This window comes from Balaenoptera physalus (genome assembly GCF_965194825.1).
Source record: "Balaenoptera physalus genome assembly, chromosome: 4".
NCBI lineage: Eukaryota > Metazoa > Chordata > Mammalia > Artiodactyla > Balaenopteridae > Balaenoptera > Balaenoptera physalus.
In genome coordinates, this window is record NC_138891.1 from 138217303 (window position 1) to 138232581 (window position 15279).

Sequence of the window (15279 nt, forward strand, 5' to 3'; positions counted from 1 at the left end):
CGAGGTTTGTGTAAATGTCCTGCGGGGACCACTGAATCACAGAGAAGCGTCACCTGCGTAAGGAGAGCCCCCTGGAGTCCCCCTCCCACCTTTCTCTCTTTGCAGGCAGCTGGGGCTCTCTGCTGCTCCTAGGGCTGCTTTGTGAACCTCTCGCTCTGTGCTGTGACCCAGTCTTTACAAGCCTGTGAGATAAATTTGGTCTCCATAGACGAGAAGAGGGCTAGATCCTGGGAGAAATCTAACCTTCTTGGAGATTAACAGGACATGTTTCTCAAAAGTAGCCAGTTTAAAAAAGAACATACCAGCAGCTGGGGCAGTGCAGCTCTGCCTTTTGGCCTCAGGCAGCCCAGAGATTTGAATCCCCAGCACCCATCAGTGCATAGGATCCCTCAAATAACCAAGGAAGGGCCAAGGGAAAAAAACAAAGCAAAGGGTTTTCATAACAGCTGAAAATACTATCCACTTGAGACTGAGTTGAAAAGATTATTTTTGTGTGTGTGCGGGAGTTGACCAGTGAGATAACACAGTATTTGATTTTTTAAATTGCTATTTTGAAAGTGAAAGAGGTTAATAACCACTTCATTTGTCAGTCACTTGGTAAAAATTGGACCAAAGGTGCTAACTGGGGGCAGTCTGTGATCGACTTCCTAGACTTTTTGATATTAAAGGAAGAGGAAGGATGTCTTAAGGTTTAAAAAAAAAAAAAAAAAGACTTCCCTGGTGGTCCAGAGGTTCAGACTCCACACTCCCAATGCAGGGAACCTGGGTTCGATCCGAGGTCAGGGAGCTAGATCCTGCATGCCACAACTAAGAGGCCGTGCAGCCAAATAAGTAAATAAATAAATATTAAAAAAAAAAGGGGAGGGGAGCCAATTGATTGCAGACATCTAATTAGTGACGATGGTTATTACTTTAATTATGACTAAAGGGAGCAGGGTGATTACCACTCCACCCTCCCCACTGAGGTAAAAGCAAAAAAGATCAGGGCAGCCTGGGGTCACCTAACACTAGGGCCGAGGAAGCCTCTAGACCAACGCTGTCCAATATGGTGGCCACCAGCCCCGTTCGGCCAGTGCAATGAGAGGTGCTCGGAGTGTCTGCACTGCATTTCAAAGACAGAAACAAAGAATACAATTTCTCTCCGATTTTTATATTGAGTACACACTGAAATAATAGTCTAGCTATGCTGCATTAAATTATCTTACTAACTCCATCTGTCTCTCTTCACTTTTTCCTGTGGCTGCTAGAACATTGCAACTGGCATCCTGTGATTGGACATCACGGGCCCGGGACGCACGCGGGAATGGGCGAGGGCGGCTCCGGGGCTCGAGCGCGCGGGCGGCAGGGGTGGCCCAGGGGTGGTGGCGGCCCCAGGGCCCCCCGGCTTGGTGTCGCTCTAGGCATGTCCCCTTCCTCCCCCGCGCGGGCGTCTAACGTGTCGCCTGTCCCCGCAGCGCCCGCCGCCGCCGCCGCGCGCAGGTTCGGCGAAGACACCGCGCCACCGCTGCCGAGCTTCCCGAGCTGTGGGCACTACCGCGAGGAGCCGGCGCTGGGCCCGGCCAAGGCCGCCCGCCAGGCCGCCCGCGACGGGGCGCGGCTGGCGCTGGCCCGCGCGGCCCCCGAGTGCTGCGCGCCGCCGGCCCCCGAGCCGCCGGGCACGCCGGCGCAGCTGCCCTTCGTGCTGCTCAACTACCACCGCGTGCTGGCCCGCCGCGGGCCGCTGGGGGGCGCTGCGCCCGCCACCCCCGCCCTCGCCGGCGGCCCCGGCGCCCCCGACGCGGCGGCCGGCGCGCTGCGACCTCGGGCCCCCGACCCCGCCGCCGCCTCGCCGCCCGGCGCGCCCCTGCCGCACTACCTGGGCGCCTCGGTCATCATCACCAACGGCAGGTGACCCGCCCGGGCCGGACCGCGGAGTCTTGGGGCCGCCCCGCCTCGCGCCGGGCTGCCCGCGGGGAGAAGCCATAGGCCAGCCTCTTTGGCTCCCATTTTACCAAGTCCAGCCGAGTCAAGAGGGGCGAGCTGTACATGCACGATTTAAATTAATTTATACAGAGACAACTATTTTACTAGAACTCCAGCGCCGGCTTTTAGATTTTTACCCTAGATGCCATAGCCGTCCGTGTAGAGGACAGAGACACGGCGACGTTGGGGAGACGTGACCGCCCGACCTTTGTTCTGCAAGAGCCGGGTTTTCTGAAAGGGCGTAGCTGAGCGTCCCCGACCGCTCACGTGTGGCCTCAACTACTCCGTCTTTGGGGGGACTTGGTTTCCTTACCTTGAAATCAGGCTTGCGCGCCTTGCGTGTCCCCGATGCTCAGTAACAGTCCCTCTGGGGGCTTGGAGGAGTCTCCGCTCCACAGATACCCTCCACTTTGCGGAGGAAACCCCACCCTGATACAGTCAGGGGTGCCGGTGGGTGGCCGACCTGGAAGCTTCCTGTATCCAGAGCCCTTTTAGATTAAGTCAAGGCAGAATGTGATGATTTAAGTCCCATGAACGGACAACTCCGTTGTCTTTAAAAGTCATTCATGAGTCTAATTAAAAGCTGTTGTTTTAATTTAACCCTTTCCTTAATACAAACATCAACAAGCCCAGACCAAGGGGGTGAACGTGGGTGTGCTTCACGAGTGCATTCACAAGCTCTTATTCCCTCCTAACCCCATGAACTCTTGAGAATAGCACCTTCAGAAATATATTGAATAGGCATTAAATGCAAATATATATATATAGCCAGATATTTTATGAGAATGACATGTGGATGATTTTGGTGCCCAGTGGATTGGCTACCCCTGTCAAGTTTGATGACAAGGCAAAATCCCTCTGGCCCACACAGACCTGTAATTCCCTAGGCTCGTGTTTGCTACAAGTAGTGCTAATAAAGTTAGTTACATTGCATGTGCAATATGGAAGATTGTCAATGGACTGCGCCTTGTGGAAGAAAACATGCTAAAGGGATGTAATGAAAATGATGTACATGTTGTCTTCAGCGTTTTCTGCATTTTATACAGAGCAAGAAAACTCCACATGAACATGTCATGCGTATAACAGGTAAACAGAAATCTTTTTATAAAGAACCAGCAGGGACTTCCCTGGTGGCGCAGTGGCTAAGACTCCGTACTCCCAATGCAGGGGGCCCGGGGTTCAATCCCTGCACAGGGAACTAGATCCCACATGCATGCTGCAACTAAGAGTTCACATGCCACAACTAAGCCCACATGCAGCAACGAAGACCCGGCACAACCAAATAAATAAATAAATGTTTCTTTAAAAAAGCACCAGCAGTGTTTTTAAAATAAACTTCCATTAATTTTTGTTTTATTTTTATACTTTTGCTTCGAGATTTCACAATTTAAAAATCCTATCATGGTTCTGAAGTGGATCAATGCATTGAACCACCCTTTTTTCAATCTGCTCCACACTATAAATGCTCTCCCATTTTGCTGCTTTTTCAAAAATGGTTTACTTTTAGGAAACTGTCCACCTTTCTGAGTGGAAAGGCTGTTCACAAATGTCTTTAAACTCACTGTTCTAGAATCAAAGTGCACCTATGTCAACCGTTCTTAAAATGTGAAAGGACCTGTTGCCCACCCAGTGTCACTATGAGGACCTGCCTCATTCCGTAGGCGTCAGTTGCCTTATGGTACAATTTGCAAATTTAGGAACATGTGTCTTGCAGTAAAGAGACAGGGTCAGAAGAATTATAGGCATACACCCCTACACAGCACTTAGCCATACCTCATGAGCAGCTTGTTTTGAGTGTGTGCACACATAAAATAAGCCTGGGGTATTATCTTTATGCTGTCGAGACCCGTAATTAAACCATGATTCCAGGAAGGTGCAGGTTTGATGAGCAGGAGAGTCACCTGACATTTTTCAATAAAGTACTGTAAAATGCATACAATGCAATTGTGTCTACATTATCATTAACCATTGGGGGCTGTATAAATAAATACAAACCATGAAGGCTTTCGGAGCAGTTTAAGATCAAAGGTTACTGTTAGGAAAGAAGACCGTTATAGATTTATAAATGAGAACATAAACAGGCTTAACGATGAGTGTGTATGTACTTGAAAAATAAAATGTGTACTAGGAAAAACTGCGTTGCCTAAACAAACATCACAGTTTTCATAGCCTAGAACATGAAGGAAAATTCCTCTGCAAGCCGGTTTCCAGGCGGCCAGCAGCTCGGAGAAAAGTTAACAGAGCAGTCACTATGGCAACCTGATATGATTACCTCCATCTTTTAGTCTGCACATTTAAGCTGGGCATATTGTTTCTTGACTTCCGTGAGGCTCTGGAAGAGGAAGAGGAAGCATTTTAATAAATATGCGTCTCTTTCACAAAAAAAGAAGAAAAAAATTGTAGTGGGTCCTAGCATGTTGACAAAAATGCCAGATCAAATGGATTTGAGAAATCAGCCCAGTTCAAGACTGACTTGGCCCTCCCTCCACTGGGCCTCTCAGAGAAAGGAATTCCTTTATGTTCAATGAAGCCCTTTCTAGAAAAGCCATTCCACTCATACCTTTGTAGAGAAGTGAACAGGGTGTGAAGGGCTGCTCTGAGGAAATCTGCAAGAGCCTGTATTTTCTGCTCCCTCACCCCCGACCCCTTTTGTCGTTTTAAAGTCCGATGGGCCATGCCTTCCTCCTTTGGATCCTAAGGGTGGGGGAGGTGTAATCCCTCAACGAATCCTGTTTCGAGTCTACTGTAATTTATTGTAACTGTGAGACAGTTAAGGTAGACTTTGGGGGCTGGTACAGATGAAAGAACACTTTAAAATAAATTCCATAAAATTACAGTAGCTTAAAATATTAGTGAATAGCAGCCCTTGGGTTATCTAAGGTGCGTTACTCAAGCTATTCCTAAACTTAAGTATGATAAATACGGTTAAAATCTTGGGGAAAAACTGTTGAGACAAAAGTCAAGCAGTTTCCACAAAAGAGAACAATTCGACAACAACAGAATCTGTTCTTATATTAAATTTGTTGTTATACTCAATTAATTTTCAAATTAAAAATTGACATTAGTAAATTTATTTCTCACCTCAGTTTTTTTTTTTTTTTTAACTTTTCGGTTTGCTAACTTTCATTCTTTGGAGTAATATGATTTCTCTTTTGTATGATACATAATACATTTTTCAAAAATACATTTAAAAAGCCACCAGCTTCTTAATACTTAGAAATACATACATATTCCTTACTATGTTAAACTATTTATTTTTAAAAAATGTTTAAATATGAATAAAAACACTGTAACCAAAAGTAGTTGCTTATTTTTACAAATGAAATGTGGTAAAAATAACAATGAGCCCGAACTATATAGAAAGTCTTAAAGTTTATTTTGATAGACTTGCTTTTTATAGGAATTGGTTTACATTAATTCCTTTTCAGAGATGATTCTTTGAAAAGCTAAAAATGCAGAGTTCACACTTTCTTTTATTTCAAATACGCATAGTAGTTACCCAGGAATACCGACTCTCCATTCTTTGTCTGTTAAGAGCAAACAGATCTATGCACTGTAAACCTAAAATGTCTCCTTTATGCACTCTGAAACGGCTGCGTGAGGCTGGCTCCTCTCCTGGCTCCCAGACTCTCGGGTGAGAGGCGGCCATGCAGCCCCCCGTGTGGGTGGGGTAGGGGTGCGGTTGCACGCCAGGCGGGTCTGGGCCTGCGCACCCACCCACAGCAGTCAGGGGGCTGCAGCAGCGAACCCCAGACCGGACACAAATCCTTTCGGCTCTGCCTCCACGCTGTAAACGCTGCCAGGATGAACAGTGCCGAGGAGCACTGCTGGGGCGGCGGGGGGGGGGGGGGGGGGGGGTGCGTGCGTGTGTGCATGCGCGCGTGCGTGCCCGGGAAAGCCCAGGTATTGCTGTGTCCTATTTTAGGGGGCACTTCCTCAAGAGTTCTTCTGAAATTTGCTACCAGCCCAGAAGGGATGACATCTTGCCCTTTACATAACCTGGTAGATGTTCAATGCACAGCCTCTAAACTGGGGCACAATTCAAATATCCTAAGAGCACACGCCAATCCTGAGTTTAGGTGCTGTGTTTTAAAGATTAAGAAGAAAATGCAAAGTGTCCGTTAAGACTTTAAAGCTCCTTGAGGTCATAGATTGCCGGGTGCATAAACGCCCCCAAACTGATGAGTGCAGTACAGCAAGTTTCCCTAATGCTAACAGCTGTAAGGAAAATGCCTTTATTCAGCTGTTCTATATGAAGCAGAATTTCAAAAGTCTTTGGTTCCTCTGAGGCAAAATCAGGTTTATGAAAAACGCAGCATCTGCTCCAAGTCTATGTTGTCTCCCTCAAGACAACTGGGTGTCGGCACAAGTAAGAACAGTCTTAAAGCACAGAGGCAAAGTGATATGCCCGGAACATCTCCATCTGCTTTGACATGGCCACACTTCATTAGTTTTAATTTACCAAAAGGAAATTAAATGATAACATTTTTTTTCCCCCAAAGCAGACTGTCTAGAATAGGACTTCAGCTTAAAACAAATCGTAGCATGTTTCTCATTAAATAACCCCCCAAAGAAATTCAAAAAGTAATGATGGCAGCTCTGAGAGATGACTTGCCTTATATTACAAAGTTTGAGAAATGAAACTTGCAACATTAGCCTGAAATCTTTCTTCTTGATGATATTTTGCAGATGCCCTCTCAAGGGTGAGACCGTTTTGTAATTTTGGGGTGCTGTGGACTTTAAACTTTTATTTAGACTTGGGCATTTAGGAGAGAGTGGTTTTTTTGTTTTGTTTTAAGAAAAATAATTCTAATTGAAGCCTTATTTGCAAAAATTACTTCTGAAGTTCTTTTCAAGTTACATTTCCAAAACACACATATTGGGTTAGTGGACTTAACTAAACGTGTTATTTGTTTCCTTCCTATGTGGCTGCCTATGCCTGGCTACAGGTAGACAGATTTTACACTGAAAACCACAAGTTTCTGGAGTTAGCCTGACTGGGTAAAGCTGGATGAAGAGGGTGCTAGTGCACAATAAGGGGATTTCGTTCAAAGCTGAGAGCCTCATCAAGTTTTCTTGCCACTAATTTCAGTTGGGATTGGCAGGAAGAGAGAAAAGTGGATAAAAATTGGCCTTTTCAGGCTGAAAAGTAATGTGTGTGATTCTCAAGTTCAACAGAGACAGGAGTTACATGGAAAAAGCATGGAATACATCTGGAAATAGCAAATGTATATCAAAAGGCTTCCTTTCTTTTGTTCTTCCATGCAGACTCTTAGGGCATCATATTTGGAACATCTTTTTTAAAGTTTCTCTCTCTCTCACACACACACACACATTCTCTTAACTGACGGCATTCAGTAGCAATAACATTTTCTTTTTTGGCAATATGAAAAGGGGGCAAAAAAATGTGACTTACAAATAAAATGCCATGTACTTCTATATTCTGTGCACTGCATAGTTCCGCAGGATTTCGGAGCGAGCCTGAAGCTGGCTTAAAAGCGCCAAATCCTCCTTTGCGTGTGGTATGAGAGACTTCATCCCCAGCTGTTAGAACCAAATCATCCACCACACATCCAAGCAATTGCCTAATCAACGCTTTCAGGATCCTGAACTTGATCCCATCACTTCAGAATATGCAGTAAATTTAAACTTATGAAAGGAGAGCTCATTAATTAACGTCAATGTAATTAACTGATTTCCTCTACAAGGTCATTGCAACCATACCAGCCTCTGTTCCATTTAGACATTGTTATTGGACCACAAACCACAGGATGAGAGTAACTCTAGAAATCTACCTTCTCTTTTCTTCACTAACAAAAAAATAAAATGATAACTAAGTGCCAATATATGTTCCTGTAGGAAAACACCTCCCTGGATGCTTGTAAACAGTGTTACCATACCTCTAACTCACCAATGGTCTGGGCCCAAAAACTTTTTTAGAATTTGTTTTTAATAGTCTAGGGGTAAAGACCTCCACTACTGGGAAAATATTTGAATTATGCCATTGCTGTTTCCATGTAAAAACTACCCCCCTCCTCAATTAAGATGCATCCAATTCCAAGAGGGGAGAAGAATTTCACACCTATGGCAGGGCTTATACCTGAATTAAATCTTCCACTTGTCAACCCTCCACGCCCAGCATCTTCAAACACCAAATAAATTGACAACAGAACAAAATTAAAGAATTAACAGGTTAAGTGGAGGGAGAAAAAATTTGCCTACAACTCCGAATTAGTTTTCCAGATCCATGGGCTAGGAAAGGCGGCAGAATCGAAGTGGAATGCTCCTGCGGTGGTTCTGCCCTTCCGTCTGTCCCAGCTCGTGCCAGCTGTGGCCCGGGGCCCAGCAGAGGCTCCAGACAGGACTACGGCTGTTTGGGGATTATGAGGTTTCTCAGCATGTCGAAGGAGTTGCCGTCTGGATGCACAGTCACCACTTCGCCGTTTTCCTGGTGAACCAGAAGGAACCCGGAATCATCTAGGCCGACTATCCACACCTTTGGTCCCTCAGCGCTTCCCAGGCGGACTTGCTGAGCACTGAAAATGAAGAACAGCCCCCAGTCACAGGGAAATGTAATGCTGCTGCTTGAGACAATTAGTTAAGTAATTATCCATTATGCAAAAGGATTTGGGGGTGGGCTGGGATGGATATAGTTAAAATGCATCTGAGCCTGAGCTCTGACTTCCACTGGTCTCCCCTGAATTGTCCTGAAAACTACCCGAATAACCAGGGTGATGGAAAGTCCACTAGGGAGTTAGGAATTGCTTCTCTTATAAACGACGTCACTCCTCATTCTGATCATCTGGAATGATTATTTGCACCACTTCCTCACCCTCTAGCTACTTTAATTTTTATTTATTTATTTATTTTTTGCTGCATTGGGTCTTCGTTGCTGCACGCAGGCTTTCTCTGTGCGGCGAGCGGGGGCTACTCTTCGCTGCGGCACGCGGCTTTCTCATTGTGGTGGCTTCTCTTGTTGCGGAGCGTGGGCTCTAGGCGTGCAGGCTCAGTAGCTGTGGCACGTGGGCTCTAGAGCGCAGGCTCAGTAGTTGTGGCGCATGTTCTTAGTTGCTCCGCGGCATGTGGGATCTTCCCGGACCAGGGCTCGAACCCGTGTCCCCTGCATTGGCAGGCGGATTCTTAACCACTGTGCCACCAGGGAAGTCCCTCTAGCTACTTTAAAGAAATACTGTGCAACCCTCTAGGTTTTTTGGCTGAGATTGGCCGCTTTCTGGCTGTGTTCAAAACTCTTATCAAGTTGGGTAGTGTCAATTATAAGTTAAACTCATTCTAATTTTACTTCTTTTGAACAGTTTCCAAATGCAACTGTTGAGTTATATCCTTGTTAACAGTTTTAAAAGTATAGACTCTGTACCTCCCCAATTTTTATTCTGAAGAATTTCAAACCTACAGAAAAGGTGAAAAATAGTACAATGAACCTCATATTCCCCCTTCACTTATATTCACACCAACTGATAACATTTCCCATGTTTGCTCTCTTTACACACACACACACACACCCCTACAGTTTTGTGGGGGTGTTTTTTGCTGATATTTAAAAATAAGTTGCAGGCATCGTGATACTTTATACTTAAATACTTCAGCACGTATCTCCAAAGAATAAGAAGTATCTCCTACAAAACCAGAATATCATTATCACTCTCAAGAAATTTGATCTTGATACAATAACATTATTTAATATACACTCCCTGTTCAAATGTCCCCATTGTCTCATTAATATTCTTTGTGGCTATTTCCTCCCTTCCAGGATCTGATTATGAATCACATATTGCATTTAACTGTCATGCCTCCTTAGTCTTCTTTAATCATAAAACTCTCCCACCTTCTCTTTGTTTCTAACACACTGCCATTGTTGAAGGGTAGAGGCCTATTGGTATACATCAGTGCTTCTCAAATTGAAGTGCCTGAGAATCCCCTGGAGCCTTTGTTAAAACAGAATGCTGAGCCCCAGCCTCAGAGTTTCTGATTTAGGAAGTCCAGGGTGGGAGTCAAGAACCTGCGTTTCTAACAAGTTCCCAGGTAAGGCTGCCACTGCTGCTGGGAGATCTCACTTTGAAGACGACTGTTATCAAGAATGTTCCACATTTTAGATTTGCCTGTTTCCCCACAATTAGATTCAGCTTAAACATGCTGGGCAGGAAAATCTCCAGTGATGTTGTGTCTTTCCCAGGGCATCCCACCAGGAGGCACGGGATGCCCGTTTGTCCCGATGACTGGAGACGCTAACTTGCTCGAGGTGGTATCCACCAGGTTTATCCATCAGTAAAGTAAAAGATAATGATTTAGACCAGTGTTTAGCTTCTCGTTTTAAGATATTAAACTACTGACTTAATAAAGGAATTTTAAAACAATGAAGACAAGCCAGCACTGACCTGTGTAGCCAATATTTGTAATAGAGAGGAAGAACGCCACTGGGCCCTTCGTCCTGAAATGTGTCGATCAGCTTCTCCAGCATGGTCACACTTCTGGCGATGAGATAATCAGCTCTTAAGGGCTTTAGTTCGGCCCCCTGTTGCTTATTGTATTCTGTGATGAGATCATTGACGCATATGGTGGGGTTGCTGTTAGTCACGTTAAATCCACAGCCTGGATGAAAACAAACAATTGGAAACACGAGTACCTCAACCTACTGACGACATCACACGTTTCTCTCAACCTCCTGGAAAAAGGTACAGTTTTTACTGTCAACTTCCTGCTTCCTTACCCTCATTTTGAGTTTATTGTCTCTGGCCACTTAGAGAAAGACTTGCGTCTTTGAGCCCATCTTCCTTTCTCATCCTTCCCTCACGATCCCCATCAAACCAGAATCATTCCAAATTTATTACAAATTAGTTGGGGAAAAAAAGCAAGCCAGATTTGATTCAATTAAGCAGAAGCTATGAATGGCACAAAACAGAGTTGCTTCTGAAACAACCACTTCCTGTGGTCTAGCCAAGAATTGGAGCTCTGCACTGAGCCCGATGTAAAAATCTCTTGTTTCTTTTTCTATTTAAATAATGGAACACATGCTTGAAAATAAAGAATTTTATTCAGGTCTTAAGAAGTAAACTCTGGATTCAGAGATTTCCAACCTTGGTCACGACTTAACCCTAAAACACATCTCTTAATGCTTCATCCTTGGAAGTCTTTGGTGCTAGGGTTACACTGTTGGCAAAAGGCCAACCCATGTTTAGTGGCTCTTTCACAAGCCCCTAAACCAAGGCTTCAGGAGAGTGAGTTTCTGGCTTATCTCTGCTGTTACTTAACACCACCGTTCTCTGCAGGAGAGGGGAATCTTTAGAAAAGCCGAATCTTAGTTTTCAGCAGGGCCCTGAATCAACCTCAAAGAGGTCTTCAATAAGAAATAAAATACTGCAAGAACTAGGCAGTAAGACTATCGTTTTTTTCAGGGCCTCTGAGAAAAAAATTCCCAAAATACTCGCCTCAGATAGAACAACGATATTTACAATAACTACTTTTTGGTAAATGTTCTGCGCCATTTTCAGTGTTAAGGGAAGGACTGATCGGCCTCAGATTATTATTTTTTTAAATATACTGGCTATTAAAATACAAAGCAATGTAAAAAACAAGTAACTAGAGCAACAGGGGCAGAATCTGCAGTTGTTCATTTGTTCTTTCATCTGACAACATACACAATAGCTGAAGCACCTGTGGCATATAAAGCATTCAATCAAGTGTATATAGTGCTGAAAAAGCTCCCCTGTATTCAGAAATCCAAAGTCCTGGGAAAATAGCTACATGAACTACTGTCAACTTAGGCTGCATCTTTCTAAGGACCAGCAAGCACCCCTGATGGTGACCTTGAATCTTTCCCCAAAGACGCCCCCCTGTCCCCCTCCCCCACCTCCCAACGCCTTAAGACTATATGGATTCTCCCCACAGGAAAATGTTTCATTCCCCCCACAGTGACAAAATTCCCTAGCTCCCTGACGGAAACCCAGCGCTGGGCCTCCTCAATATCTGTGGGCCCTATTAGGAATCTCTGCACCTAGCCCAGTTACTCATTTACAGATGGGAAACGGAGCTTGGAGGGTATGAAGAAGCTTGCCTAGAATAATATTGCCAGTTGGTAGCAGAGCTGGAAGCATACACCTTGTATTCTTTGGCTGGCACTTCTAACACACAATCACATGTTTTCTCTCCATTACTGATTTTTGAACACCAATCAAGCTCTCCTGGGCATTAGGGAGAAGCTGATGCTTGGATGACCAGGGGCCGAGGAACTTCTGAAACCACATCAGATCCATCTCCTTGCCTGATACGGATGTGCTGATGTGAAACAGGGATTCTTTACCCCACCTTGACCAGCCTGGAGCTTCTTCTGAGGTCAAAAAGAAGGCAACTTTTCCATGGACTGGGAAGGTCAGATTAAGAATGCAAGAAAGACTGCCAGGACACCCATCCTTGAAATTAGCTTTCTTTTCTTATTACCAAATAATACAGTAAATGTTTACTTTCACTGTTTCTAACTCATTAAGAAGCAGGAGTGTGGAGAGGTATGAGAAAACACCTGTTTGGTGAGATGCCAGTTCGGTGGTTTTCATGGCCATAGATAGGAACACTAAACCCTTTGAAGGGCTTTCTACCAATCTGGCCTGTTGTGCACACATATTGTGTTCTATAACTCAAGACTCAAAGAAAAAGTAATCCCATATGATAATCCACTCCCCCCAGTATAGCCATGTGTGAACCACTTTTATTTTTATTAATCTAAAAATTCTGGGGGAAGGCTTTAAAAACTTACCAATAAGTATATAAAATGTTTCTCCCATAAGTGTTGAGTTAACCAGAACTCCACCAAGCTTCATGAGGTCACTGTAGTAAATATCGTTGGGCCACTTCACTCGTAAGTTGATATCCTAAAGGAAAATCTGCATATTAATCAAGCAGTCACAAGACACAAAGGGACCAGAAGAGGTCGTCCAGCTAAAATAAAACAAAAGAAAAAAGATGAACAGAATACTCTTGAAACAAATGGAACAGGGAGTCTCACCCTCTCTTCTTTTTGAGACAGCTAATCACCTCTTTGGAACAATCCAGTATTAAAGTACCTGGTGGGGCTAGAGGGAAGGAGACCTAAAGAACACATTCAACAGGAATCCCAGCATCCTCCCCACCCCCATCGCTGTTCATCATCAGAAACACTCTCTGAAGATGCCTATCTTGGGTATTAAGTTCATTATCCCAATATCAACAACCACACCACAGAGTACCATCGTGTGCTGGGGACAGGGGGCAAGGAGAGAATAATACTCTCAGGGCTCTTCTCCCTTAAGGAGCTTCTGCTCAAGAGAGAGACTAATGGCCCTGAACTAACCAACGTCCTAAAAGTCAGGCAGAACTGTCTCAGCAGAATGCTATGGAGATACAGAGGAGCAACTCCTTTTACTGAGTTATTAGAGAAGGTCTCCATGAACTGCCACCAGTCAACTTGGGAAAGAGAAATAGACTTGCCCAGTGGCCTGCTGCCTCTCCATCCTGAAGGATGTGGCCTGGGCAACCCTGCCTGTGCCTGGTCTCAGTGGAATGGGCCAAGGGTGAACACTGCCTTGAACTGGGCCACCCAGACCCCCACCTCCTGCCATGACTGTGAAGTTGGGGCATACAGACTGGGTGAGACCCAGTGGGCGCCAGAACTGCCAGGGCTCCTGGGTCTGGGACTGGCAGGCAGGTGTGGGTAGAAGGAAGCCCATCTGGACGCGTGAGGCTGGAAGAGAGACACTCAGCAAAATAAAACCAAGAGACCAGAGAGTAGATAATGGCCTCTGAGTCCCACAGGGCTGGCTCTTTCTTCACGGGGGGCAGGCACGGCACCAAGCCCCATCTCGGAGCGGCCTGTATGTCACTTATACCAAGCCCATGTGTCATCTCTATTTAACAAAGGGAGGACTGAAGCTTAGAGACATTGCCTGGCTTGCCTGAGGTTGCACCACCCGCAAGTGGCAGAGCTGGGACACAAACCCAGGGCTTTCTGACACCAACCCCTGGGAGCTTAACCCTATGCTATGCAGCCTGCCGCTTCCAAGCAATCCTCTTCCCTCCCTCCAGCAGGACTTCTTTTCACCTTGGCCAGTTAGAACATGTTTCTGTCCTTTAAAAGCTCATCTGCCCTATGATAGGGAAACCTCGTATTACTTTTCTGACTAAAATAAGGTTCGGGGGGATGGGTGGGGGTGGGGTGGAGTCTGTCCCCCAGGGGACATCTGGCAATACTGGGAGGCATCTCTGCTCGTCACAGCTTGAAGGAACCCCACCTGCATCTAGTGGGGAAAGGCCACCGATGCCGCTCCACCGCCTGTGATGCCCAGGAGGGTCCCACAACCGAGACGGAGGGGCCCAAGCGTCAACAGTGCTGAGACTAAGAGACGCTGGTCTAGACAATCTGCACCCGGGAGACCATGGTCCTGGTCACTCTCCCAATTCCCCTTCTTCCTCCTCTCTTGCCTACCCACGTCCCACTGTGGCCAGCACAGTCCCGGCCGGAGCTCAGAAACAGCTCCCCCACCACAGGGGCCGCTGCTTACTTCTGTGCTGGCTCTGCTCTCGGGCTCCTGTCTCACTTCACATTTTCAGGTCTAGTTAGTTAATGATGCAACCTGTGAAATTCTGGGTTCTCACCCAGGTGAACAAGGACATCCATTCCAAGATGAAGAGAAAGTCCAGGTGTTTTTCATTGTCTCAACCTTTTATTCAGACAGCTACTACAGACCTCCCATGTATAAAGCACTACGCTAGGCTCTTTGCGGACCAAAATAAAACCAATCCTGTGTTCAAAGAGCTGGCTGCTTTGTAGGAGTTAGAAGCGGAGCACAAATAACCCTGCTTCAAGCAGTCCATGGGAGGTGCCCTAAAAGTGGCCCAGACATTTAAAGCGCTGCATGGCGCCGGAGGAGGGAGAGTTTGTAGCTAGGAGTTTCCAGGAATGGCATTTGAGCCAGGACTCTCAGGGCAAATAGGACCTGGAGGTGCAGAGAAGAGAACAGGAGCAGGATGTACGGGTGGGAGGAGGCTGCAGAAGCCCAGCAGGACCTCGAGGACAGAAAAGCAGCAGGAGCAAGAGCGGGCCGCCCCGCGCAGGTTCCGGAAGGGATGGCAAGCAGGCCACCGCACTGCCTCTGGTCCGACAAGGCTGGGTATGGTTTGTGTGCGGATGGTGACATCTGGCCGGGGACAAGAAGGGCAGGACGTAAGAGAGGCCAACCCAGCACAACGGGGGGCCTATTTCAACCTCGCTGTAGCTGTAGTGTGTAAGCTAATTAGACTCGGTGAAAAATGAATATTCAGGACCTCCCTGGT

The 15279-nt window shown here is 46.0% G+C and overlaps 2 protein-coding genes across 5 annotated transcripts in view; one reads left to right on the forward strand and one right to left on the reverse strand.

Moving 5' to 3' along the window:
• Positions 1-3901, forward strand: part of SIM2 (SIM bHLH transcription factor 2) — a 46376-nt gene extending 42475 nt beyond the window's left edge. Inside the window, exon 11 of one of the 2 annotated variants that reach the window (XM_082458786.1) lies at positions 1248-3901. In XM_082458786.1, coding sequence (XP_082314912.1) covers positions 1248-1891 — 644 coding nt within the window. In that variant the 3' untranslated portion in view covers positions 1892-3901. The remainder of the gene's footprint in view (positions 1-1247) is intronic. The other variant, XM_082458787.1, reaches the window with a different exon arrangement.
• A 1414-nt stretch (positions 3902-5315) lies between these two features.
• Positions 5316-15279, reverse strand: part of HLCS (holocarboxylase synthetase) — a 195343-nt gene continuing 185379 nt past the window's right edge. For 2 of the 3 annotated variants that reach the window (XM_082458785.1, XM_082458783.1), the window contains exons 9-11: positions 12728-12842; positions 10356-10569; positions 5316-8498 (exon numbers count right to left, since the gene is read on the reverse strand). In XM_082458785.1, the coding sequence (XP_082314911.1) occupies positions 8327-8498; positions 10356-10569; positions 12728-12842 (501 nt within the window). In that variant the 3' untranslated portion in view covers positions 5316-8326. The other variant, XM_082458784.1, reaches the window with a different exon arrangement.